At 51.0% G+C, this 26273-nt stretch overlaps 9 protein-coding genes across 9 annotated transcripts; 5 read left to right on the top strand and 4 right to left on the bottom strand.

Annotated features, from left to right (window-relative positions):
- K460DRAFT_327436 (NAD(P)-binding protein) lies at window positions 1–921 on the bottom strand (the record flags this gene model as incomplete). The annotated part of the gene is made up of 1 exon (XM_040930669.1): window positions 1–921. The coding sequence occupies one exon, from the start codon at window positions 916–918 to the stop codon at window positions 1–3; it is 918 nt and encodes a 305-aa protein (XP_040793066.1).
- Window positions 922–2365: 1444 nt separating this feature from the next.
- On the bottom strand, window positions 2366–3027 carry K460DRAFT_16998 (uncharacterized protein). The gene has a single exon (XM_040926947.1). The coding sequence runs from the start codon at window positions 2933–2935 to the stop codon at window positions 2549–2551; it is 387 nt and encodes a 128-aa protein (XP_040793065.1). The 5' UTR covers window positions 2936–3027; the 3' UTR covers window positions 2366–2548.
- On the top strand, window positions 2685–4410 carry K460DRAFT_361278 (uncharacterized protein). The gene has a single exon (XM_040932425.1). The coding sequence runs from the start codon at window positions 3120–3122 to the stop codon at window positions 4128–4130; it is 1011 nt and encodes a 336-aa protein (XP_040793064.1). The 5' UTR covers window positions 2685–3119; the 3' UTR covers window positions 4131–4410.
- A 1989-nt stretch (window positions 4411–6399) lies between these two features.
- Window positions 6400–7778, bottom strand: K460DRAFT_271541 (uncharacterized protein; the record flags this gene model as incomplete). The annotated part of the gene is made up of 2 exons (XM_040927733.1): window positions 6400–7518; window positions 7695–7778. 2 exons carry the CDS (start codon window positions 7776–7778, stop codon window positions 6400–6402), a joined length of 1203 nt encoding a protein of 400 aa, XP_040793063.1.
- Window positions 7779–7858: 80 nt separating this feature from the next.
- Window positions 7859–8717, bottom strand: K460DRAFT_412196 (uncharacterized protein). The gene is made up of 2 exons (XM_040937528.1): window positions 8513–8717; window positions 7859–8459 (listed from the first exon to the last, which is right to left on the bottom strand). Exon 2 carries the CDS (start codon window positions 8456–8458, stop codon window positions 8276–8278), a length of 183 nt encoding a protein of 60 aa, XP_040793062.1. The 5' UTR covers window position 8459; window positions 8513–8717; the 3' UTR covers window positions 7859–8275.
- Window positions 8718–12095: 3378 nt separating this feature from the next.
- K460DRAFT_412195 (uncharacterized protein) lies at window positions 12096–12452 on the top strand (the record flags this gene model as incomplete). The annotated part of the gene is made up of 2 exons (XM_040937527.1): window positions 12096–12369; window positions 12421–12452. The coding sequence occupies 2 exons, from the start codon at window positions 12096–12098 to the stop codon at window positions 12450–12452; spliced, it is 306 nt and encodes a 101-aa protein (XP_040793061.1).
- A 3984-nt stretch (window positions 12453–16436) lies between these two features.
- Window positions 16437–18791, top strand: K460DRAFT_361274 (uncharacterized protein). The gene is made up of 3 exons (XM_040932424.1): window positions 16437–16524; window positions 16579–16663; window positions 16715–18791. The coding sequence occupies exons 1-3, from the start codon at window positions 16522–16524 to the stop codon at window positions 18442–18444; spliced, it is 1818 nt and encodes a 605-aa protein (XP_040793060.1). The 5' UTR covers window positions 16437–16521; the 3' UTR covers window positions 18445–18791.
- Window positions 18792–19611: 820 nt separating this feature from the next.
- On the top strand, window positions 19612–23371 carry K460DRAFT_16776 (uncharacterized protein). Its single transcript, XM_040926927.1, has 4 exons — window positions 19612–19767; window positions 19871–21644; window positions 21708–22916; window positions 23036–23371. The coding sequence occupies exons 2-4, from the start codon at window positions 19920–19922 to the stop codon at window positions 23192–23194; spliced, it is 3093 nt and encodes a 1030-aa protein (XP_040793059.1). The 5' UTR covers window positions 19612–19767; window positions 19871–19919; the 3' UTR covers window positions 23195–23371.
- A 1809-nt stretch (window positions 23372–25180) lies between these two features.
- On the top strand, window positions 25181–26176 carry K460DRAFT_16749 (uncharacterized protein). The gene has a single exon (XM_040926924.1). It carries the CDS (start codon window positions 25465–25467, stop codon window positions 26101–26103), a length of 639 nt encoding a protein of 212 aa, XP_040793058.1. The 5' UTR covers window positions 25181–25464; the 3' UTR covers window positions 26104–26176.
- The last annotated feature ends 97 nt before the right edge of the window (window positions 26177–26273 follow it).

Raw genomic sequence — 26273 nt, 5'->3', positions numbered from 1 at the left:
CTAGAAGTACCCCTTGTCATCCCACGGACTACGCCTCTTAGCCCACTCCTCGATCGGAGTCAATTTTACTCCCAACTCCTCGGCCACAGGCCCCATATCCACATTAAACGGCTCATCTGGTGCCTCATTGTAATACGTATACGCCTTGAACATCTGGCTCACAATCTTATCCGTCTCTAGTCCCCTACCCTGCATCGTCTTGCCAATCTTCTCGCAAAAGTCCGCCACAGTCTGGTTCTCGTAGTCAAGCTTCCTGCCCCACGCTCTAGAAAGTTTCTCAGCCAGCTGCTCGAGCCGAAGGGTTTCGGGGCCGCCGACTGGAATGTCGCGGCCGGCTAGGTCTGGGCGGTGCATGGCAGCCATCATGATCTGCGCGACATCGTGGTGGCAGATCCATGAAACCTGTAAATCAGGCTTGTGGCAATAAACGACGGTGCTTCGGTCACGGATGGGGGATAACGCCCAGCCTTCGAGGAGGTTGTCGAGATACACAACGGGCTCAATGCTGATGACAGGTACGCCTGATTCTCTCAGTAGTCTCCGCATTTCTCTCCTGTCATCCTGCGCTTTGATATCCTGCTTCTCCTTTGGCACTGGCATGCTTGTATTAAACAGTATAAGCGGGACATTGGCCTTCTTCGCTGATTTACCGATCGCTTTCGCTGCGGCGATGATAGGCTCTGACTGATTGAAAGACGTCGAAGGGAGGTTTAGGAATATCCTATCTGCGTCCTGTAGGACTCTGGCGATAGTTGCCGTGTCGGTGAAGTTTGCCGCAAATGTCTCGACGGGGATGTTGTCCACCAACACTGGTTGTGGCTTGCGGCTCACAGCAACCACTGAATGGCCTCCACGCGCGAGCATGCGCACTTGATGACGACCCTGCACACCGGATGCACCGAAGACGATGACACGCATTATATGCCTTCTATCTGCTACAGTTATCGAAGAGTTGTGAGACCTATTAAAAGTACCAGAAATGGGGGTGTAGTTTACTCTGGTGTAATTAGTTCGGATATGCTTTGCCGGACATCCTTGCGGTTGGTCAACTCCGCCTTGATAAGGTTGCCACTCATTAGCATGAGTGGGTGAATCCAAGTTGCAGATTTCACATTTCTAGCTTGAAATCCCAATGGCAGAAGAGTCCGATGATGTCCGGAACAGTCAATTATGGCAGACACGCGATTAAGGCCAACATGTATAGGACTTAGGCTTAATTGACCCCCGTAAAGGCTCGGACAAGGTCGCGTAAGCACGGCACGGAACGTAACGGCGTCTTGACTATGCTAACATCATGTGTCCATGGTGCAGCTTCCGGTTGTACTGGGTGCGGATTGGGTTCAAATCAGTGGACCTTATCGAGACACAACTCCAAGCCTTGGCCTCTTCGAGCGAACACGCGAGAGAAAAAGTCTGAATGCGTGGTTTGACTCAACTCGAACGATTCGAGTCCTCCGCACTTCCGTTCAAAGTTGGGAGGTAGTGTTTCGAAGCTAAGGTCGAACCCATGATATCGGCCCTGACATACGAGACCAGACGCAGCTCGCTATGTAGAGACCGAGATACGGAGTTGTCTAGCCTTCTATCAGATGCTCCTTGCGTCGTCTGAGAGTTTCCGAGAAGTCGTATGATATACTTTGACAGTCTTTTTATGAATCGCGAAAGGCTCGATCGAGATAGCATGACCTTCGTTCCACGCTGTTACTTCGGTCTTGGCCAACCTATAACCCAGACAAAAAACGCTGGAACCATCGAGATCAATCGAAATCAATAATCTCCAGGATATCTCGGTGAGTGGTGAGCTTGTCTAGAGTGGAAACACATGATTGGTGGCTAGATGTGCCTGGTCGGAAGAAGGGCCTGATTGGACAAGGCTCTGTACACCGACTAGTTATCAAGCAGAATGGCGCGAGGAATGAGCAGACCTCTGGCGTTGTATACAAGCGCGCAGCATGCCAGAAGAGTGGTCTGGGTTCCACAAACGATAGATGCAATGCCTGGAGCCAAATGTCATGTCGTGGCATGCCCTTTTCGGAAGCGACAGCCGTTCCAACCGAAGACGCTTGGTCTTGAGGCCATTGTCGTGTTTGACCACACAAGCAGAGGTGAGAAGAACAATCTGTGCAGTTACGGGAAAACGCACCGAGGTTTCGGCGGTGACGTAAGAGGGTAAGGAGCACATTGGATGGCGGGGAAGAGGACTCTGGGTGCGTACAGTCTGTATGCAAAGCTTCTTTGTGTAGCAAAGGCGCTAGGCGGACCTGCCCTGCTTCCTGCTCATTGGCCAAGCTGGGGGCTGGGCGTCGACATGGGATAGCATCATTTCGGACGGCGTCGACGGCAAGGATCTCCACCTCAACCCCGTACTTCACACGTCTGCAATCCTCGAGCAACTGGTTCCGGGAATGGTTTGCGGGTCTGATGTGAAGAAATCAATGGCGTTGGCAATAGCGTGCGCCACCACCCGCGGCCATAGCACCAGCACCAGCACCAGCCACCAGCCACCAGCCACCAGCCACGACCCACGACCCACGACGGCCTTTATCTTTCAACATGCTACGTCTGCGTCTAGTTCCGCGTAGACGCAGCAGAAATCAAAAGGGAGGAGCGCGATCCGACGTTTTGGGCTGTTGGAGAACGGGTGCTTCTCCCTGCTTCTCCCATTCGTCACGGTCAGCTTCGCCGCCCACAGGGCCAACCTCGCCCGGCCATGTCGCCGGATCGACGTGGTACGTAGCCACGGTCCTCGAACAGCGCCGTTTCCTAGTCTAACAAGCCCGTCTGCAGGTTCTGGCGCCCCTGTTGGAACCATAGACTCTGTTGAATGCGCATCGTTTGCGGCACTATACCGCAGATATGGGTGGCTTCGCGAAAGCCCAAGCCTCGACGTGCTATGCCATTGCCCTTGGTACCACGCGTCTTCTGAACACCCCATAATTGCCGTTGCACCGCAATTCTCCGCAGCCTAGTGTCACCTTTGTCAGATACCCTCTGGAAACTGCCGACCTGCCCAAAACAACATTATAGGTGCTCGTGTCCGCACACGGGAGCCAGCTCGCTGCTCAGCCAACGCCTACCCACCCGAATCAGTCCAGCAACATCGAGCCCAACCCACTCTCATGTCGACTAACCTTGTAGAGACGCAGTCTTTTCAGGACTTTCGCTGTCACGAACCCGACCTGGAGGACATGTCCAATCTATACGGCATGCAAGAAAGCTGGTCCTACTCACCCAACCTGAACAAGCCTCACACAGCGGCGGCAGGCTACTTAGACTACTACAATTCCAAAATGCCCGCTTCCAATATCCGACTCCAGCGGCCTCCGACCCTGCAGAAGGAAGAATCCTCCAGCCAGGACGAAGAACAATCTCAGAATACAGTCCTTGCACAACGTAGATATTCCCAGCTCGGGGTTCAAGCACAGATTGACCCATCCACACAATCTCTTCAGCTTACTATACCGGTCATGTACTCTTCGTCATCGGTGTTTACAGCGTCGAATGCGCAGAACAACCCCCAGAGCACGCCGACAGTATCGCCTCTAGACACACGATTCGACATGGACAACGAGTCTCCAGGCTCTCACGGCAGCTTCTCCTACGACGGCCAACTACAGCCGACCGATGCCATGCAATTCATGCCTTTCTCCCCCGATCTCCAGCATGCGCCGTTCAAACGCCGCTGCGATAGTCTGCAAACACTTCGCGAGTCGCACTCTCTAGACTCAACAAACTCATCTACTGCACGACGGCGCAAGTCAGAATACGCAGAGCCCGGCTCAGCGCGAGCCATATACCTGGCGAAGAATCGCAAAGCCGCAAGCAAATGCAGGAGCAAGCAAAAGAAACAGCAAGAAGAGCTCGTTGAAATAGCTCGAGATGTCGAGCGCAAGAACAGGGCGCTGAAAGCTGAAGTCGACATACTAAAGGGCGGGATACGAGAGCTGATGGGCATCGTGGCCCAGCATAGCGACTGCTCCGATAAACGACTCACAACATACGTGCAGCGCGAAGCAGATCGACTAGCTGCAGGAGCCATGCGTACCGGCCTCCCTTCTCCGCCGTCAGCAAGCCCATCTTTCGCTGACAATGCCTCGTCCCAGGCAGCCTCTTCCTCGGATGGGACCTGAAAAGAGACGGAAGCCTAAAGTTGGACCCAAATCCGCCATTCCAGTGAATTTGGTGCGACCAGAACGCCCTATTCGAGTGCGGGGTTAGCGTTATGACTGGCTGTTGCCGCATGAAACCACGGCTTCAGCCGTACAGAGAGACTGCGCGATCCAAGTTTGCGAGCACTGCAGGACGAGTGCTGAGGCGGGGTAATGCACAAGCCCAAGACAAAGATCGGCCCTGTGTCCGTAGGAGGAAACCCGTTATCGCTAAATAGTATAGTGTTACTTCAAAAGGCAGAGGGGGTTTTAATGGTTGGTTTTCGCTGCTAGAGGGTTAGCATGTTATGGATAACGAAATAACGCATATCATATTGTTATGAACGCTTATTGGACTATCGATATCTGGCACGTGGAGTACGATATGTTGCGTGAAGAATGTATCCCTAAACTATATTCCTTCACATTCTGGTGCGCAGAAGACGACAGAGCACGGAAATATATCCTTGACACTCGACACGTCAGTCTACCGTAGTCCTGCCACCGCGCGCGAGACTACTAAGCCAATTCGGGACATGCAGGGCGACTTCTAGTTTTAATGTAGATCATTAAAGTCAATTGTTCGATATGTTTGTTCAAATGTTGTAGGTCGTGAGGTGAGCGTTCTTGCCTAATTGGGACCGCAGATAGCCTTACCATCGGTCATACTCTCTTTAAAGTTCGCACAGATAACGCAGCCGGTGTACACTATCAGGCAAATTTTATATACTTGCTGCGTCGTAAAAGTATGATTATGGTTTTCCGCTTCTCCATCGACACTCCCAATGCCTGAGATCTTGCAGGTTATTGGGCAATCGAGCGATACGCCTTGATCGATTGTTACCGCTCGTCGTTAGTCTTACTTATGCCACAACCCGGCATTTGTAAACCAAGTTTAAAAGAATGACACGCGGATTGACCCGTGGCTATCGTCAAATCGCGAGCTCAAGATACTGCCATCACCTAAATGTAGCGAATCTGGGCTATCCTAGCTTAAACCTAGAGCCTGCAGCACAGCGTCAGCTTCTTGTTCCATAGCTTAAAACTCGATCTGAGGCATACCTGAGCCGGACGGAGACATTTTTAACACATATCCAGCGACAAATGTACTTCAACGTATCGTGCTTCCAGTCTGGAGAACACTACTCGCTGTCGCGACAAAAGTTATTACCAAAGATGATATATGCATCGATGCAGCCAAAGTACCAGGGTGAGGAAGATAAGCAGTGACTGCATGATGAAAGGCCCTAGTGCCCAAAGTCCTGGTGCGAGAAGAACGCCCGGCGCCTGCGTAAGCCTGTAATCTCGACTGCGCCACAAAATTAAGCTTGTGTCAAACAAAAGGTAGTATAGTTTCCGGTGGTCGTACGTACAGATGCCTACCACGACAGATGCTATGATATACAAGGTCTAACTTTGACGAGCAGACAGATCTACGCAAGAGTTGTGAGACTGAACGAAGATTGTTGCGGCAAGGTTCGAAGAGACATATCGGACAAAGCGCAAGCGGTTATATTAACGAGAACATGATTACCTTTGCCGTCCACGGTTGAATCTTGCTAGATCTGACTTATTGACTGAACCTCTAATTAGACCGAAGAAAGCGTACCGCAGCTTTGATGAACATATTACGACAATGTAACCTTCTTTCTTCTCCTACGCCTTCGATAACTTTCACGAACTCGTCACCTCCTCGGATCTGTTTGCACTGCGACTTCATGGAGTTGCTCCCTTAATATAAGGTGGGGCTCGCCCACGCCCATGAGTGGCTAGAGTTCCTCCGCGTTCTTTCCTCTTCCACCGAAGCGCCGTATCCGACCGTATGGGAAATTCCGTGCGCTAGTGTACAATACGCCCGGCTCTCGCGGATTAAATTCGTAGAATAAATCAGGCGGTATGCCCTCCACAGGCTGGCATCCATGTACATTGCCTACTCGACTTCCTCCCTTAAGCTTACGCCGCCTCCCGTAAGGCTAACCACTTGCGGAGACAGATCTTACGCCGCCTCTCGTATGGCCAGCCACATCTGGAACAGATCCTTGGACCATTATGGGTTGGACGAGTAAGAAGAGGCGCTGAACGTGCGGATGTTCCCTGAAACCTGAAATCTGGGCTCGTTGTACTGTTGGCACTCCTGGACATCGAATTGAAACGCGCACAGTTATCACGGGTCGACAAAGACGTGTAGTTCATCCATTAGAACGACGACGAGAAGCACTAATATCGACAATGCTCCCCAGAGCGAGGGCCTTCAACAGGAGACAGGGGTGGCTGCTTGGCTCCAAGCTCGGGATCTGATGATCTGTTGGGGCCAATCTAACCATCTCAGAAGATCTGGTGTCGCTCGTAATAACTCCTCGGAGGCATCAAGGAGCCATACTGGCCACTTGGACACCCACCAAATCGGACGACCCTGCGCCAAGATAGTGGCGAAATGTGTAGTAATGATACAGGTGACAGGATTGTGAGCTGCCAGGAGGTCGAAGAAGCGATTGTTGAGCTTGGCCGGCCAGAGAAAGAGAAGGCCATACTCATCTCGATCGTGAGTGAGATGTCGAAATCGTAACCAAGTCGCATGGAGTTGATCAATGGCGTCCGCACAAGCCTCCTTGTCTTGAGTGTCGAGCAGAAGCTCGGTCAACTCTTTGAGACGTATAATCTCCTGGCTTTTATCATCCCGAGCGAGCGAGTCAAGCATTTCTAGAGTACTAGGCGAAGACATGTCCGTCATAAGCGCGAACACGTCATTATCCTTGATTCGGTCCCAGTGCGGGAGGACGACGACTTTGATTCCCTGAAGCAGCATGAAACAATGGTGCAATGAGCCAATAGGATCTTCCGGTTTCTCCTGTGCGATGCCAAAGTTGTACGTAAGCAGAACAGACGACAGGATGAACATGGGGATCGTCGGCGTCTCGTCATTTGATGCCTCCAAGTTCTTCCTATACGTGTCGAGAGCTCGACTGATGTGCGAATCGGCTTGGAGAAGAAGGCTTTGCCTCTCTGCAGGTAGAAGGAACGACGCCTTGTGCGCAGCCGAGAGAGCAAGCAGGCCATGAAGTAAGAAAGGATGTTCGAATCCGAGCTCAATGAATCCAGTTTGCCATGCGTCACTTCTGGTTCCAGTTGGATGCAGCGAATTGTAACCTTTAGAAGTCCAATGATGCACCAAACGCAAGTCCGGGATAGAAAGCTCAAAGGCACGCGATGCTGTGTCAGGGCTACCAGAAGGTTCCGGTTCGGCGAAGGGAGACACATGATCGGCTGGACTAGCTTGCGATGGGGTCGAGTAAGTATTTGGTACTGTTGGCCAGGAGCATTGTATGTCCAGGCGGATGCAATTCGCGCACCGTGGACGTGCCTCGTTACACTACTACAGTAAGCAAAACGATCGACTTTAGTAGGCACCGGCTTAGCCTCGGTGCCTTGGCAACTTCAGGACAGATATATTTTCTAGACACAGGAGGCTTGAGATGGCATGTTTGATTGCTGGACATGAACTAATAAAGGCCGGGTATCGGGTTAAGGTATAAAGATTTGGCGTACCTTGGTGTGCCGCTGTTTGCATTGGGAGCAGCCCTTGCGCGATTTAGAGTGAGTCTTGCGCTTCGCGACACGTAAGTCCGCCATGTTAATTACTTGATTGTGACACGAACAATCATGGATGCGGTTGACCTCCACTGGATCCACAGGATTCACGCGAAATCGATGGCTTAGCTCCGGAAGGAGTTGTTATGTAAGCGACTACGGTAAGCAGAACATCGTTAGCTCCTAGTAGGAATGAACCGCCACCCCACACCATAATTTGTCTTCCAGTCACCAGTATTAGACGTTCTCACTTGGCCAAGGCTTGTTGGCAGAAGGCCACGATGCGACAGGCGATGTAGTTCTAGCGAAGCTTGATGAAAATACCTGTACACATGGAAAGACGAGATCACCGAGCTCCGATAACGCCATGCCTATCCATCTCATCTGTATTCACACTTCGTCCTCCATTTACACCGGGAAACATCTTTCTCTTCCGACTTGGTTGTCCCTACAAATTCGAAGCTGAGAGCTTTCTGACAAGCCCCTCACAAACCCTCACATCATCTCGCTCCAGGCACTATCTTCGCTGCACTGCTCCCTCAATCCCAGCGTCGGAACTCTGTCTGCGCATCAACGTTGCGCCAACCCACATTTTCCTTGCTCATTTCTTCTAGTGCAGTCGGCTTCTTGGAAGACTGAGTACTCGCAGTTGGCACCGCCGTTGACTTCTTGGGTTGGTTTGCGAAGCGCTTATCAAGAGCAGCTTGCTGTTTTGCGCGCATCTTTCCGCCTGTCAGAAACAGAAAAGCATAGAGAAGAGAGAGTGTTTGTCATACTTCAGCCTGTGCTTGCGCCTGTTCCTCTGGGCTGAGCTGAGGCTCTGGCGTCGTGGGGCGTTGCTGAGAGGACTGACCTTGACCCATCCTGTCGACGTCGGATCGATTCGAGAAGCAAGATACGAACAACCGGTGACTTTTCGAGGAAGTTGTGACAGGAGTTTCGGGTAGCTACCTTGTCGTAGTGAAGTTATATTGCGGGTCGCGGCGGTTTGAGTTGATATATTTAGGCCACCCCCGGTTTGCGGCACGGCCCCAAGCGCTAGGCAACGACGCTAACAACACGAACACACGTGAAAGATGCTGTCACTTGGCACAAGGTGAGTGAGTTAGGCATGACAGCCTTGTAATCGCATTCATACATTCTCTTAGCACTCTCCGTCAGCATCTCAACCCATAACTGATTCTTCAAAACCTCAACCCACAATGATTAGGGCTTGAATTGTACGTTTCAGCAATGATTATTGTTGCATCGTCGATCAAAGAAACGTTACTACGTATTCATGAGCGCTCGTGAGCCTAAAGTCGAGGTAATATATTTTTGTGGTACATCGTAGCCGAGGTAACATGAAACAAGGAAAGAGAAAAGGGACGTTGAGGATGCTGTTAGATTTCGAATTGCAGTCGTGGATTACATTCAGTGCAAGGGGCATGAGTGATTAGAATAATCTATCATGCGCTGCTTGGTCAGCGAATCGTACCTCCAGGCTAGTGGGAAAGATGTCGCTCCGCCTCGGGTATAGTTAATCCTGAGGTGCTACACGTAAGTTTTATAGAGAAGCATGTGGCTGTCCAATGTACTGTAGTCTCTAACGAGGCATATCAATGAATCGAATCTGACTTTCATTTGCTCCAGACATTTTCGAATATTGGTCATGTTCCCAAACCTGTAACTCTGTTTTCTCACTCATCGACACCAATACTATTTGGTGTTTGACCTTGTATGTAACCTGCTTCCTCACTCTCGTAACCTTCCGCGTCCATTAAATCAGCGCCCTTCACAGCACCATGATTCAACAGAAGCTCAATACATTCTCTGTGGTCCCTCTCGATGGCAAGATCCAGTGGTGTATCGAGATCTTCGTTCATAGAATTGACGTTTATCTTCACGTTGTAGGAAGGGGAAAGGAGAAGATATCGAACGACCTCTGTGTGACCCTCTCTGGTAGCTATAGCGAGTGGTGTATATCCGAGTTCATCCTTGTGATCGGAGTTGGAGAATCTGTCAAGAACTTTCAAAATCTCAACATGATTCCCTTTTGCCGCATACCAGAAGGAAATGCGGCCGTAGTCGTCAGGGATATCAATAGCAGCTACCTCCATGCATTGACAGAGACGGCGTACGACTTCGGAATGACCGTATCGTGCTGCTAGATGCAATGCAGATCTTCCCATGTCATCGTATGTGTTGACACATGATGCAGACATGTATTGACACAAAAGGTTGACTGTGTCTAGGTGGCCACAGCTTGCTGCCCAGTGGAGGTAAGTGCGTTTCGTCCCCAGAGATATTTCGTCCAGGCTTTCCTGAAAGCAAGAGTCCGACGTTACTTTTTGTATCTTTTCGAAAACTCCTATGTGCCCTCGCATAGCAGCAAGGTGTAATGGTGGGAGGTCACCCATGTCAAGGATTCCGTTCGCCGTCCTAGTAATGGAGTTCAATATCAGAGGTTGTTCGAGTAGTGTAGAGTCGTTGGTAGAACATGCTATATGTGCAGCAGAGCGGCCCATAACATCTTTATCCACGTGTGAAACAACTGACAAGGGCAATCGAATCCCCGCGTCGTGTTGAATAAGATACGTTGAACGCCCGAGGCAGTCCTTACGTCCATCCCTGTGAAGTTCGTCGAGAACTGTTGGAAAATGACACAGAGTTTTCGGCAAGAAAAGCTGGGATTCAGTTATGTCGTATCCGATGAATCCCAAATGATCGTACGCTCTGCCTTTATGAAGTCCGACCCGATGAAACGACAAAACCCATTCTGTGAGGAATTGCCTTCGGTACCCGATCAGCCGTGAAGTTTCCCCAGAGGTCAGCCCGGGATCTGTAATTAGCCGACGTATTTGGAGGACATAGGCAAGCCCATAATGGCCTTGCTTTTCATATCGATCTACCAACTCACTCCGGCAAAAATAGGGTTCATCCTGCATAACCCGAAATGGGCCCTCAAGGTCAAATTTAGCTGCCACAACATTCTGCGCAACTGGTCCCGGCAACGCCTCGATACATTCCTGAAGCTCTTCTATAGCCCTCACATAGCATGAAAAGCGGATCTTGGATACTTCAGTGTAATAGGACCATATGGTATCATGCTCGATGGGTGCTAAATATTCTTTCCCAATGACATACATCTCTTCAAATGCCATTCGCAGGAGTGCGTGCACACTGAGTAAAACAAGCCTTACGCCTCGTTTAGTGAGTGAGTGGACTTTATGACGACAGATTTACTTACGCGTCATGGGTGGTTATAGTATCGACACTGAAGTTGACAAACCTAGGCGGTCGAATCAAGACACTCGAAGGTGATTCTTTGTACGCAAATTCGTTTGAAGAATCTGCATGTTGTGTCTTCCTCTGCGATGCGGAACATGGGAAGCCTTTCTGGGTGCACCGAGAGCATTTCTCCTGGGGCCATGTCCGGCTATCTGGCAAACACTATATACCATGATCAATGTCCTCGAACATCGTGAGCTGGTCTGTCTTGCCATCAACTTACTTTGACCTTTGCCTTCCGACAGAAGGTGCAGCTGAGGTAATTCAGCGTGCGTGGTTGACGTCTCCGGCGTGGTGGTAGATCCATCTTCTTGCGTAGAGTTAGGGATGAAGATGCCATAGTCAGTTTGGCTGGGGTAGAAGACTACAAATGCGATGCAGCATCTTTATGAACAATCTCAAGGAGTGCCTGACCGGTGCGTGTGAACACCACCCAATAGGATAGATGACGCACTGCAGTGCGACCGTCGCACTCACCCGCAGCGGCGCAAATTCGCTACGACCAATCATAAGTGTCCGCACTCAGTGCGAAGGTGGGAGGACTCTTGAATCTGCAAGTTGATGCACCCACTGAAACGCACAGCCGCATTCACAACCTTTAAACTAGCGAACCACTCCCTAGTGTCCGCACTCAGTGCGAAAGTGGGAGGCCTCTGCCAAGGTTGAATCTGCAAGCTGACGCACCTACTGAAAACGCACAGCCGCATTCACAACCTTTAAAGTAGCGAACCACGTCCCTTTTGGAATGAGTGCGTAGTGATGCTCTGGGTCAACGTATGCTAGGCGTGCATGAAAGAAAGAAAGCGTGAACGGAAGGCAGAAAGATCGCATTGCAGTGCGATGGCAGTGGCGTAGGTCAAGCGAATCAACTGTTGAACGCACTGAACGCACTCGAGGCTCTTAGAAGTTCGGGGCGCACAGGTGTGTATCCTGGGCCTGTGTACATTATTTTCGGGCGCCTGTCATGTTCTAAGCGACAAATTCAAGTCATTCCGATATAAGTTGGCATCGAAGCCGACCTCTTCATAGTGGTATGCTGATAACTCACGTTTGAACGCTTAACCCTCTTCTTCATAGCAAATCCACAAGATGTCGTTCACAATTGTTAGCTCAGACACAGCCATACTCCTCACACGCACCTTCACGCAGCCTACCGAAAACGCCAGCTACTCCACGACCAAAGTATCTCATGATTTCTTCGACATATCAGAGACATTGTTCGCCGGTCTTTCGGTACTGATTGGGTGTCTCGCTCTCATCGTCGGACTTCTCCAACTGCGACGGTACCGCAAACGTCATTCACTCCAAAGTCAGGACTGCGTATTCGAGTTGGAGGCAGGATATTCTAGCGGAACACCTAGAGGTATGAGAAATATTGACTTGACGTATAAAGAAGGCGCCTGAATCCCCCTAGGATATGTTGAACTGGAGACGGATGCGGCCTGATGAAGAACTTGCGAAACTGTGGTGCTCGGTCTGGTTTAGCATGGTCAGTGGAATAAGGAAATTGAGTAGACAAACGCATCGTAGCTCAATACATGCCATCTATTGCTATTCTCTAAACCCGATACATACTGTGACTGAGCTCATTGCTCTGCGGATCAATGGGGTGATACCTCTTGAGTATGGCGATGGGGTAAGAGAGAAATACTCTGCAAGTGTCATGAAAGCCGTTGTTTTGTGCTGCCGCATATGCATGTAGGATGTTAAGGTCCCCCAGCGCCTCCTCGCCGAGTCGCAAGAGCAAATCTACGCACTTGGCTCGCCCTGCCGAAGCTGCAAGGAACAGTGGTGTATGTTGGGAATTGTTCGTTATGAGGAAATTGGCTCTGCGTTTCAAACAAGTACCCACACGAGCGTCATACCTCTCGTCTAAAAGAAAAGCGACAACGTCCGCATGGCCTTCTCTTGCTGCAATTCCCAATGGTGTATTTCCATCGTTGTCCATTCGATCGATGAACGCACCTGCACTCTGCAAGAGACCTAAGATGTCACAGTAAGCACCCCTGGCGGCGTGCCAGAAGGGACTGCGTCCGTTTGGATCAGGGGTGTCACAGGGGCAAAGTTGGACTATCAAGTACTCTATCACTTTGATATGACCGCGTAATGCTGCCAGACCAATTGCAGAGTACCCGAACCGGTCCATTGTCGCGTTGACACTATCCGATTCGTTACGAAGACACTCCACGACGGCATTATTTCCGAAAGATGCCGCCCACATCAACGGCGATCGATTGGACCTATCTGAATGAGGGTGATAATGAGCGTTCATGCTGTCCTTCTCTGCCCCATTGCAGATCTCCCTACAAGATGTAGCATCTCCAGCGATAGCTGCAACGTCCAGCGGCCGCAGACCGTTGGCCGCCTTGACATCCAGCTTGGCTCCAGCTCTCAGGAGAAGCTTTACGCCTTCCTGGTTACGGTTGTGGCATGCGAGGTAAAGGACCGTACGGCCGAGTATGTCGGGATTGTTGATATTCGTAGCCGGAACTCTGCCCGCGTCGTACAAGATATGAGCAACAGACCGTCCGAGACAGTCGGCAAGTCCCCATCGAGAAAATTGGGACACTATGGCGGGGAAGCGTGCAAAACTAGAAGGTAGAAACATCTGGGAGTTTTGCACAGTTCTCGGGACTACGATATCCAATCGCTTGATAAGATCGGTAGCAGAAACGAGGAAGTTCTCCCTGAAGTGCAAGAAGGATTCGATGTTGTGTGTCATTAGATGTGGTTGTTCGAGCAAGAACTTCATCTGCAGAACGTGCGCAAGGCCAGGATAGTCGGGTCGGTCCCACGCAGCGATCAACCCTTGTACACGGTCAAGAGCAGATTGGTTGGAGGTCCACATCAGTCTTTTCGAATAGTACCTGCTTCTCAGAACAGACTGAACGAGAGAGACAACGGTTCCAGCTTTAAAGTCTAGTGCCCGTGATTCTAGTCTGTGACCAAAGACCTGCAGTTCATCGATAGTGTCCTTCAAGTCGGGAATGCAATCTCTTGGGCTTGCAAAGCGTTGATCGTCCATGAAAGGTTTGGCCATATCGTCCGCTAGTGTTACAAGTTCCTCCAGAGCCATGTCGATCATTTCGGAAATGACTAGAAGAAGCACCCTGATCTTGATCAGCCATGAGAAGAATTATAAAAGAGTAGTTACTAACGCTTCCTCTGCCTTGGGCGTGGACTCGATTTCTTGAATACAGTGCGCAACTGGACCAAGGGAAGGTCTTGTCGTGGGCGAAATCTTTTCCGCCAACCGCGGTCGGTTAGTCTGTGGCTGAGGCGTAGCTTCATTTGAAGGTGAACGCCGTCGTTCGCGTTTGAGCGCAAGTTGTGGCTCTGAGCAGTCCAGACCTTTGTTTCTACATAGAGTGCACTTTTCTGGCCATTGGCGGTTTATGGGTAAACACTGTTATGTATCAGAATCCTTATGCCTTCCGCTGAGAGTGCTTGCACAATTTAACCTACTAGCTTTTTGCCTTTTCGACATGCAGAGCATTTGGGAAGCGTCTTTTTGCTTTTTGTGTCTGGTGCAGCCGCAGACAGACGAATCTGTGATGGATCTAACCCGGTGGAGACCAGCATGCCGTCATGAGAGAGTGATTGTGCGAGCAAGCTCAGAATCAACACCTGAAGCTTACCGTTGTGTGTGGCATAAGTAAAAGACGTTAGCCGTGATCGAGACCATTATTTTATCGATGGTCTGAATGCTTGGCTTTGGTCCTCCATGCAGGCGTCGCCCAATGAGGCTGCGTCGCACTGTCGGCGGCCAATAGTGCACACCACGCGGATCGCGGGACGCTTCCGTGTGCGTCTTTCCGTGAACCTGGTGCAGTACGGCGAGGGTATGCGCAGAATTCGTCGACAGACATGCGCAAAGTGCGTCGTCCAATAGCGCACTTTGGACTCTCTACGCTATCTTGCGACGTGCGGACGCGGGCTATGTTTTCGAATATGTTGATCTGGGGTTCCCAGTAAACCTCCAATAGCGCATCATAGCATAGAAGCGCTGTTCCTCGACGTGCGACACGGATCTTGGCCGCTTGATGTGGCGCTACGGTGAAGCCTCGGTATCACCCTACGTTCATCGTATCGTCGCCTCGAATAAGTTGATTTGGGGCTGTCAATGACTACCCAATGGCGCATCATAGCAGAGAAGCGCTCTTCCCCGACATGCGATACAACGGTAGCCTCGACGGCCCTACGACTGTTTCCCAAAAGGGGCTACCCAATGGCGCACCGAAGCCGTTTTTGCTCGAAAAATTTGAACCTATCTCGCAAAGAGGAGGCCCAGGGGTAGTCTCCAGTATCCGAAGTGACATGTACCTTTACTGCATTTGTAGGCGCAGTCAGTGCCTTCATGACAGTCGGTAAGCGTTTGAAAAATGTTCTTTCTTTTGACCCCTAGTTCGTCTGGTCTAGAGGCTATATTTCCTGCTTCAATCCCATATACTGATACATGTTGTGTCTGCTGTATTTTTTTCAGCCAGTTTTTCGCAATTACTTCCGTATGACCCTATCAACGCAGACTGGTAAGCCAAGCGAGTGGCTCATTATGTAGAGACCGAAGAAGATTGGACTGAAACCTATAGTTTGGACGTACCACAAGAATATCCCTCAACTAGACATCATGTCCTTCTCTTCCCGCTCCAATTCAACCTCCAGGGAGCTGGGATTCAACGTAGTTGAAATCTATTTGGCAGCCGTGACAGTATGCCTTGGGTTTCTCGGCCTTGTGGTAGCAGCTGTACGTCGACGTCGAAGACATGGAAATGATAACCACACCTACGAGCTTGATGCTACGTCGGTGTAGGTATGTGTAGCTCCATCATGGCCACAGCGCAGCTGGCTGACATTTGCAGCAATTGCATGAAAGACGCACTCGACTATTTTTGTTTGGTGGTAAAGATGTGGCTCGAAGTTGGGGGTGTATGTTGCTAAGGTGCAGGGTTATGGCAAGTGATATAGACGATTATGGCGTGCGGAATGAAATGGAACCACGGGTCCAAGTTTGCATGGCAGCTCGTGAGCTCTGACGTAATATTTTCACTGACTTGCTTGACTATTGGATGTTACAATGATAAGTCATGCTGCTGGAAGGCTGGCGGTGAGACACATAGCACCTAGCTGCACTGGATAAGTCGGCAGATGCTGAGACGTTAAGTGGAGCGACCAGGTTGGAGTGAAAAGTTCGTACACGAAGCCCATCTACAAGACTTGGGGTGAAAGGTAGACAGTGTAGATGCAAGATTCCCCATCAGCAGGAGGAGAGGGGACAAGCACTGCACACTGCAGAGGTTGGTGATGGAGATGACGGTGTTGTGGCGAGAGGGTTTGGACAGCCAAGGCGGCAGGGTTCAACTGGAAGCAGGAGAAAGCTTGCCCTTCTTAGCGAACAGGGATGACGTACCGCTAGAACTTGCACCGGCCCAACGAAGGGCCCGCTCACTCGTGGGCAGAGCATTGGTGTGCCGACTTCAGATACAAGACTAAATACCACTTCTTTTCGCACTGATACATGGTATGCATACAAGAAAGTCATGCTGTCGCCGACGTCCCGCTAATCTGCTGCCAGGCGTCTCTTCTACGGCAAATTGTAGCCGGCCCACGCGCCCGGCATCCTGAAGCTGGGCTCGACCTCTGTTATGTCACCGACAACAGTAGTTACCCTGTTCTCTGTACCAAACTATGCGCCGACTAACAGCAAAAAGTCATCGCGACGTCCGGCCCCAGCGGCACCTACCCGCAGCGCGCCTACCGCAACCCACTTGACTCGCTCGTCAAGTTTCTCGACTCGAAGCATGGCCCAGATTGGGCCATCTGGGAGTTCCGCGCCGAAGGGACAGGCTATCCAGACTCGGAGGTCTACGACCGCATATACCACTACCCGTTCCCTGATCACCATCCGCCGCCCTTCGCGCTGATACCCAACATCATGGCCAGCATGCGCAACTGGCTACACGAGAAAGAGGGGAGAGTAGTGGTTGTACACTGCAAGGCTGGGAAGGGGCGATCTGGCACCGCCAGCTGTAGCTACCTCATCAGCGAGGAGGGCTGGCCCGTGGAAAAGGCGCTGAGCCGCTTTACCGAGCGGCGCATGCGACCAAATATGGGCAAAGGGGTTAGTATCCCCAGCCAGCTGCGCTGGATCGGCTACGTCGACCGGTGGGCCAAGCACGATAAGTTGTACGTGGAGAGGCAGGTGGAGATATTGGAGGTGCACTGCTGGGGTCTGAGAGACGGCGTCAAGATCCAGGTCGAGGGCTTCGTCGAGGACGGCAAGCTTATCAAGAACTTTCACACTTTCACAAAGGACGAGCGGGAGATAGTTAGAGGCGAGGTCAAGACCACGGGTATGTCGCAAGCCGTGCAAGAAGTCATGTACAAGAACGGCTTCGGCCCATCCCAAAGCAAGAAGGACCAGGACAGCACACAGAAGAATGGCTCCAAAAACGCCAGCACATCCTCTGTAGACAAGACAGACAATCTCGATGGCGCCGCTGCATCAAGGAAAACTTCACAAGAAAGTCTACCTCTGGGCACAGGCGACGTCGTCTTCAGACCTGCCAAGCGCGTCGTCCTACCGACCAACGACATTAACATTGACGTCGAGCGTCGCAACAAAGCCGCCTTCGACCTCACCATGGTTACCGCTGTCGCACACGTCTGGTTCAACGCATACTTCGAGGGCAACGGCCCCGAGCAAAGTAGCAAAGCTGACGAATCCGGCATCTTCGAAATCGAGTGGGAAGCTATGGATGGCATTAAAGGCTCGTCTCGTAAAGGCACGCAGGCTTTCGAGCGAATTGCCATAGTGTGGCGTGCACTCAATGCTGACGAAGGACGCCCCGGTGTTGTCATCACAGAGCCCAAAGAGGGTGAGGAAGTTCACCAACCGGCTCCCGCGGATTGGAGGGGTGCAAAGGGCGTGGAGCCGAGCGAGGGCAAAGATTTAGGTGTCCGAACAGGAAGTCCGTCAGAGTCGCAGGCAGACATCAGCAGAACGACCAGCGTCAGAAGTGAAAACAAAAAGAACGAGGTTATTGTAAAAGCACCCGGACGCGACAGTACCGACAACGAGACCAACGAGGTTCGATCACATGGCCCGAAAGGCGAGGAGGTTCTCAAAGTTCCGAGCCCTTGGACGAGCGCGGAGGCCAGCGGGACCGAGCCGAAAGCAATTGCCTCAGAGCCAGTGCTGCCAAGCCACGCTGATCATACTGACAGCGCAGGGAGCGACTCGAGGTCGGAAGAGCAGGGTTCTGGGTCGCACCAGAGCGGAGGCCGTATCGAGGGTATGGCACAAAGCCTGAAATATCACGTTTCAGGAGCTGCATCCACAAGCGACTTACCGGACGGAAGACCGGAGAGCGAGATGAAGGATGCGAAAGAGCATGCCTTGGGTCATCTTCATATGGGCAAAAAGAAGACAAGTTCATAAGCACCAATGCTGAAGTACAATGTTGCAGCTATGGTGGTGCATCACTTTGAAATGCTGATGCACGGGTTCGAGGCAAAGTGAGGCGTTAATCAGGGATTTCGCATAATGGATCGGGGGAGCTGTAGTTGGCGTCTGGTCAGCGTATCACAAACACGCACGAAGCGTGTTTTCATACAGGGTGCAGCATGCAGTATGCATTGACGAGGCGTTGGACAAAGAGGCACATCGTTTTTTCCTACGGTCATCTGTCCGGTCAACGTCTGTTGTGCAACTTTGAAAGGGGACCGGTTTTTCGCGGTTTCAGCTTAGATAATACCATTTACTTCAAACATTGATATTCTCCTCCATACTGACCACCCCGCCACTTTTCCCTCCTTTACTCAATTACAAACAACATGACTGCTAGGGATATGCATATCTTTGATTGAAAGTGAGGCGAACACACACTTCTCGTCGCTAAGGCGGTGAAACCGCTGTCCAATGCAGCTAGCGCATTACCACATGCATCATTAGCGGAGGACGTGCAACCAGTGACCGACACACACGAACGACAACGCCGCAGTCCAACAGTCGTCCTGGGAATACAGTACCGCCTGGCGGGCAGTCATGGCGATACACATGTACGTTGAGGGACAGGGCATCTATGCGAGAGGGGAACGCGTAGGGCCATGTCGCCGGGAGTGGAAGCGCCACAGAACGGCAGTAATCTTATAAAAGCAGGTGTACGCAGTCATCAATATGCATTCCGATGCTACTTGGATCCTTTGATCGAAAGACCTCCCGGGTGATTAGAAATTGGATTTCGTTTTAGTGAGGGCATAACGATACGTACCGACAGGGCTGACGTCCGCAAAGGAAAGCTGAGCATTGAATCTCTCATCGCATTGGCTTACTGTTTCACCGGTCGTCGTGAATCACTCCATTCACATCTTAGACTTCTATGCCGCCTAGTCTGGTCGAGCCAATCCGTTGCATTGTATTTCCACCTAAAGGTGGTGGACAACTAGGCAGCAGGCTCAGCTGACAAGCTGACACTAGGTATGTGCAACTGATATTCTGATACACACGTATTGATATAACTATAGGTGGGGCTATTAAGTGTGAGTGCGGCCTCAAGCTCAGCCTTGTGCATCGAGATATCAGAGTGGCTGTTGAAGGCCGAAGCAGGTATCACCAATTACCAGTACCGAGATAGTAGTGCGGGGCTACCGATCTTACCTTTACGTGAGGGTAATAGCTAGAGTCCTCGGGTGGTGCGAGTGAGATCTGATTAGTACAAGGCTAGAGGTATAGGCAGCACTTTGCGGCTCGTGCGGATAAAAGGTTCGTGAGAGCTGATTGTCTCCCCTTCTGCTCAGCCTGATCAGTTCCCGCGCCCTCATTACTTCAACAATACAAAGAATTCTACTGAAAGAGTGAATCGTAGCATACGAAGCCTTCAAGACGAGCCATCAGCCCTCTGAGTTATCTGACTCATGAACAATCAAGACAGCACGGCGTCATCCCCTGTTATACACCCTTTACCCCACAAGACAGTTAAGAAGTTATCGGATACTTCGTCTTCTTCGCCAGTCATTGTTCCGACACCGTCAGCGGCGTCCGAACCCGACGACATCTCACTAGGCAACAACCAGAAGATGGAGTCCTCGCAAGAGCATGCGGAGCCTCAGGTAGTCGAGGAGACACTACAGATCGAAAATCGAGAAGAAACGGTCGCCGCACCAGTCGATGATGCTAAGGTTCATGTGGCTGTCGCAAAGAAGGCCAAGAAGAAGACCCGGCGTCCGACGAAAAAGTCGAAACGCAAAATGGACGAGACCTCCGCATCTGATTCTAGTGACTCTGATGATTCCAGTGAGTTGGTGGACAGCAGCGAAGACGAGAAGGCCAAGCGCAAGAGGAAGCGAAAGTCGGCCGCTAAACGCGCAGCAGCCAAGAAGAAGTTGAAGGCAAAGGCAAAGAGCAAGAAAAGTAAGAGCAAGAAGTATGACTCTACGAGCGAGGACGATAGCTCTGACGAATCATCCGAGTCCGACTCTGATTCCGGAGTGGAAGATACGAAGAGCCGAAAGGCCCTGCGAGCTAAAGCTAGGAAGAGGAAGAGCAAGAAGGTTGACAGCTCTAGTGACGATAGCGACTCCGATTCGTCATCAAGCTCGTCTAGCAGTGACTCTGATTCAGAAGATGAGAAGTCAAAGCGCAAACGTGCGAAGGCGAAGGCAAAGCGGAAGAGCAAGAAGTCGACGAAAGTGATCGATTCATCCTCACCCTATTCTTCATCTGCCGAAGAAGACGCACCGGCTCCGCCGGCAGACTTGCCTCCCTCCCCTCCCCTCCCCGGAGATGATATTGACACCCAAGTCGCAAAAGTTACCACTATATTGAAAGGTCTCCAGTTGAAGCAAGCTGCAACTCTTGCCGTAGCTGGAACTACCAAGCTTGAAAAGCCAGTCAAAAAGAACGCCCTCGAGTTCAAGCGCGTGGATCAAGTCTATGATATGAAGATTCGTGACTGGAAGCTCGTTGAGAGTAATACGGATCAGAAGGATGAGTTTGACTGTGTGTTCACTGTGCGAAGGCGGCTCGACTGGGAAGGAAAATACAAAGAAACGCAAGTCGACATTAAATCGAAGGTCCTCAGACACGCGCTCCAAGAGGTGTTCAAGGAGTGTAAGAGCATTAGCCTGGTTGAAGATACACCGCAGATCGACCCTCATACGCTTTTCCACTACTATGGCGAGATCAAGAAGTACGTTAAGAAGACACTAAAGCCAAAGCTAGGGAAATCGAAGAGGTCGAAACACAAGAAGAAGGTCACCCAGGAGATTGCGCAGTGCAAACTCCTCCTAAGCTACCTGGATGAGGACTATGACGCTACTCGGAAAGCCCTTAAGCCGATGCTGAAGGCTGGCACGATCACGTACGACCTTGTCTGGGCGCTTTTCAAGCCGAATACAATCGTTTTTACGCCTACATATACGAACAAAGATGACCCACGGTGCTTCAAGGTCGACTTTTCGTACGAGTACGAAAGCTGGATGACGGGAATCAAGTCCTGTGTAATCGATGGGAGGTATCTGGAGTATGATGGCAAGGCCTTTGGCCTTGGAGATCATCAGGTGATGATTCAGGCGTTCAAGGGCCACAAGAAGATCACTAGCCTTGCGGCATACCCGCTCAAGTACCACAAGGATCCTGAGGTGAGTGATACACAATCAGGTCAACTTAAGCCATCTGATGAACACATGCTAATGAATATACAGGGTATCAAAAAGCTGCTCATCGAGCGTGGCATGAAGTTTGTCGCGCTTCAGGGTATGAACTACCGCCTGCAGAAAGGCATCGCGTACATGAAGCACAAGAATAGCATTATTAGATTCAACATCAACGGTCGCGTTATGGTTGATCCTGAGATCTTCCGCCGCATTAACCCCAACTACTCACTCTCATACATCAAACATGACGAACTCGATCACGAAGAAGAGGAAGAAGAGGACGATGACGATGATGAAGATTGCTGCTGTGGCTCCGACGAGGACAACGAGGAAGAGAAGGAGACAGACAAGTTGCGCGTAGTCATGTGGAAAGATAAGAAGGGCAAGAAACATCCAATTCGGGTTCCGCAGAGCGTTATTGACAAGGAAACTAACGACAAATCCGACGTGAATCTTGAAGGCTCCGACGACGGCACAGACAGCAAGCGCCACGTGTTTACGGAAGAAGAGCTACTCATTGCTTCGCCAGTTGTGCTCGGCTTTGCCTTCTCCGAGAAGCTGTGGCTTGAGTTTTCCCTCTCCGGTATCGACGAGATTAAGTGGAATGACGAAGCCTTCGATTCCCTCGTCCTCCCCGATCGCATCAAGCAGAACCTCAAGGGCCTCGTTTCCTCGCACCGCTTCAACGCCGCAAAGACCATCGACGATGTCATCCAAGGCAAGGGCAAGGGTCTCAACGTCGTCCTGCACGGTCCGCCAGGCGTAGGCAAAACGCTCACCGGCGAGAGCATAGCCGAGTATCTCAAATGCCCCTTGTACGCTGTCTCCGCCGGCGAACTGGGCACAAACAGCAGAACCCTCGAGCAAGATCTAAACCGTATAATGGACATTACACACTCATGGGGCGCAATTCTGCTCCTAGACGAAGCAGATGTCTTCCTCGAGGCCCGCCAACCGCACGATATTCACCGCAATAGCCTGGTCTCTGTCTTCCTGCGCCTTACTGAATATTATCAGGGTATCCTTTTCTTGACGACGAATCGGGTAGAGACGTTTGATGAGGCGTTCCAGTCGAGGATTCATATGGGTATTCGCTACGACAACTTGTCAGCGAAGGCGAGGAAGAAGATCTGGATGCATCATGTTGGCAAGGTGGAGCAGATGGCGGGGCAGGTGAAGGGTGCAGAGCCTAATTTGAAGCCGTTCAACGATGCGGATTACGATGAGTTGAGTAAGAGGGTCATGAACGGGCGACAGGTATGTGTATTCTCTTTTCCATCGCGTCCACGGGTTGCCGCTTGTGGCTCTCACTTGCTCGTTCACCTGGCGCTCTCTCTTGTAGATACAATGGGACAGTTGCTAACAGTGTTTTGCAGATCAAGAATATGGTCAAGACGTCGCAGTCGATCGCACTCGCCGAGAAAGCCGTCTTCAGCATGGAGCACGTCAAGCGCGTGCTCGAGGTGGCCGAGGCGTTCGAGGACGATATGCGCGGCGGCAAAGGCTATCGGGATGCAATGAGGCAGTACACTTGAGCTCACCCGACCGGTTTGAAGTGGGCGAGCGCTGTAGAAGCTCTTAGCGGAGAGATGAACTGCAGGCAGCACCTCACGACAGCCCACGAGGAGGTGCGACTTGGAACGACAACGATGAGAGGCTCAGAATTCTAATGAACGGATGATTCTAGTGTGCACTTTTCAAGATTGTCTTTGATACATTATATTACGGCCTCGGGTTCAGAGACTGGCGTAGGGTGCCGAACGGTAGATGTTAGTCAGTGGCGTACTCTCCTCTCCTCTATATGTAATTTCTTAATCCCTCATCTCAAGCCATAGTATTATACGTTCGCCGTATTTTGTCCTACTTTCTCGATATGTGTCATCTTCTTCTAAGGGATTCGCGTGTCGATCGGCGGTAGCGCGCGCAGGAGTTGACGGCGCAGTGCTGCCTCAAAGCGGCCATGAATTTGATGAAGCCTCGAAGGTAATGGTGATTCAAGAAGCTTTGTTTCTCCATACCGAGACCGCGCTGTTGATGTCATCGTTCTCGTTGCGACCGAGTCGGCAATCTGCCTCGAGGCGCCGCAACGATCGCCCTCCGCTGCTCCCACAGTCTGCCGCCGTGAGTGTAGTAGACCTATCTTGACCATTGTCAGAGCGTTCTAATTCTTGGTAAGTACACGATGCTTCGAGTTTAGGAGCGCGTCTTGGTCGGCGTGCCGGTGTGTGAAACTGTAGGGCGCCGCTGTTGGCTGGTACAACCCACGCAAGTCTGCGCGAGTATGCCGGCGAAACTTCCGGTGAGAGTATAAGATAATAAATATCTTTGGGAACACTCTTTCTGTCGGAGAAGTGCCTCCAGGTAATTGCTGGAACATAACAGCACAGTGACCATCCGCTCACTCCACGAGAACGACGCGAGCTTACAGCAATAGAACTCACCTCACTCAATTTTTCAGGCCAGTTATAGGATTTCCTGTTATCTTATGGTACTCGCCCTTTGTCTACGCCGCCGTTATCTTGTGGGTCTCACTGAGCAAGGACCGTCGGGCGAATACAATCTCATGTCGACAGAACGCCCGCAGCTCGATCTGTTCAAATCAGAGTTGGCACAAGCCTCAAAATGGCCGTAACCCTGGACCGTTAAAGCTTCATCACTTCCGTATGCTGCTAACAGCTTCTGATGCCTCTCTGTCCAGAGGGTGAACGTATCATCACGTGTGCTATATAAAATACTTCCACATCACTGAAATGGGCTTGAAGAAACTCTACAGCGGGTTCCCGTCTCCAAAAATCCCCCCAAAAAACTCAAATGCACATTCTCGACCGATTTTCATCACATTTCTGCCTTCACCTCTCACATCTGCCTACCCAAAGACTGCCCGAGCATCAACCGGGCTCGCCTAGATTACTTTGATAGGACTCGCGCCGCTGAGTCAGAGCCTTAGTGTGCCCAGCTTTCTAGCGCCTTACAATTCTCATATAAACCCTCCCAGGCCATCTCCCCCGTCTGCTAAACGCTTACTCCGCCATGAAACCCTCAAATTCTACTCGCAAACCTTTTCGAAACAACTCTTCTTTCTTCGCCAGCTCAGCTCAGCTTCAATCATCAAGTTTCACACTGTCATACCTCTTCGACATGCTTTGGTCATCAAGTTCCTTTCATCACGGTCAGACATCAACATCACTCGATGCCATTATATCACAAGGTCTACAACACTATCACATGTCAACATAATATCACTCCAACATACCATGACCTTCTTCACCCTTGACTATTAGTCCAACACACGATGACCTTTGACTACCACATGCCACGACATCATCATGACTTTGAGCTGAGCTTGAGCTCTCATATGTGGTGTTGAAGCATATCAGGTTTGACTCTTTCCCTCTTGCTTAAATGCTGACATGGCTCTTGTCTGACTGTTGTAGATCTACTCATGTAAGTTGCCTTCCTCCTACTGTGACATTTACTGACTGTCATTAGACATTAGACTATACCACTTGTCACCCAAACTCCTGTCAGCCAGGCTCTTATCAACTGCAACTTCATCAATGCTTTTCAGCATGACCACACCCAACTACACCCGCATGAGTTGGCTTGACTTCGACAATGCTTCAACACTCTTCGAACCGAGTCTCCTCGCAGAACCAGTCCCATTCGACGCGCACGCGCAAATGCTGTTTCAGACTCGCCACCACCGTTGCTCTCGAATATCTGGCGGCTTCTGCATGCCGGTAGTGTTTGCATGTCACGGATACTTTGGGGTCTTCGGACCTGGTGATAAGCGGTCAATTTGGCGATGGTACAACCTGAGCGTCCCTCGTCCGCGAAAGCGATGCCCAAACGTAGTCTAACATCGTTGATGGAGCAACACCCGAGCGGGATGGTCCCCGGGCGCCTTTGGCCTTATCCCTTGCACACTCCAGAAGGCGGCTTGTATGAGCTTAGATCAAACTGGAATGTAGGCAGTATCCGTAGCAAACGCAGCACTACCGGTGGGGTCCGGACTGGATGGTGGCTGCTGAGCCTGATTGATGGATGGTGGCTGCTTAGTCTGATTGATGGAGGGTCGAACACGAACAAGTCAGGTCGAACACGAACAAGTCAGGTCGAACACGAACAATTCAGGTCGAATACGAACAAGTCTGGGCTACAAAGGTGTTGGTTGCTGGTCTTCAGGATGTCAAGGGTGTTGGTCTTTAGGATTTCTTCATGGTTATTGGTTTTTGGTGGTCAAGGATGTTTTCGAGGTTGTTGGGTGGAGCTCGAGGTCACTGGAAGGTGGTTGTGTGCTGGGAGTGTCAATGGGCTTGATCATCGTCAAATTACAAGCCTTCAGCCTCTGGGTCACCTGTCAACATTGCTGCTGCTTCTCTTGCAACTTGTGATGAAGTTCCATCTCTATCCACTCTTCCCTTCTCTTTCGAGCTTTGTGTGATGGTGTAGCTGTGCACAGACGCGAAGGACATGACAGGCTGGCGAAGACGATCTCCCCTCTACTACAACCCCAGCCCTTCTGCAGCAACATGTCTATGACATTGTCGCATATAATCTGCGCGCCTCGACACAGTCTGCACACGGCTAGGATCGAGGCACAATTAGCGGCTG

Source organism: Cucurbitaria berberidis, assembly GCF_010015615.1.
Source record: "Cucurbitaria berberidis CBS 394.84 unplaced genomic scaffold K460scaffold_1, whole genome shotgun sequence".
NCBI classification, from domain to species: Eukaryota; Fungi; Ascomycota; class Dothideomycetes; order Pleosporales; family Cucurbitariaceae; genus Cucurbitaria; species Cucurbitaria berberidis.
This window is presented reverse-complemented; position numbering and strand designations above follow the sequence as displayed.

Excerpts from the sequence above, each read along its gene's own strand:
- K460DRAFT_16776 (XM_040926927.1), top strand. The coding sequence starts at position 19,920 with ATGAACAATCAAGACAGCACGGCGTCATCCCCTGTTATACACCCTTTA. Across the intron at positions 21,645-21,707 it reads AGTACCACAAGGATCCTGAG|GGTATCAAAAAGCTGCTCAT; the intron begins GTGAGTGATACA and ends ATGAATATACAG. Across the intron at positions 22,917-23,035 it reads GGGTCATGAACGGGCGACAG|ATCAAGAATATGGTCAAGAC; the intron begins GTATGTGTATTC and ends AGTGTTTTGCAG.
- K460DRAFT_361278 (XM_040932425.1), top strand. The coding sequence starts at position 3,120 with ATGTCGACTAACCTTGTAGAGACGCAGTCTTTTCAGGACTTTCGCTGT.
- K460DRAFT_361274 (XM_040932424.1), top strand. Across the intron at positions 16,664-16,714 it reads CTGTTATGTCACCGACAACA|TCATCGCGACGTCCGGCCCC; the intron begins GTAGTTACCCTG and ends AACAGCAAAAAG.
- K460DRAFT_412196 (XM_040937528.1), bottom strand. The coding sequence starts at position 8,458 with ATGCGCGCAAAACAGCAAGCTGCTCTTGATAAGCGCTTCGCAAACCAA.
- K460DRAFT_16749 (XM_040926924.1), top strand. The coding sequence starts at position 25,465 with ATGGTACAACCTGAGCGTCCCTCGTCCGCGAAAGCGATGCCCAAACGT.
- K460DRAFT_16998 (XM_040926947.1), bottom strand. The coding sequence starts at position 2,935 with ATGGGGTGTTCAGAAGACGCGTGGTACCAAGGGCAATGGCATAGCACG.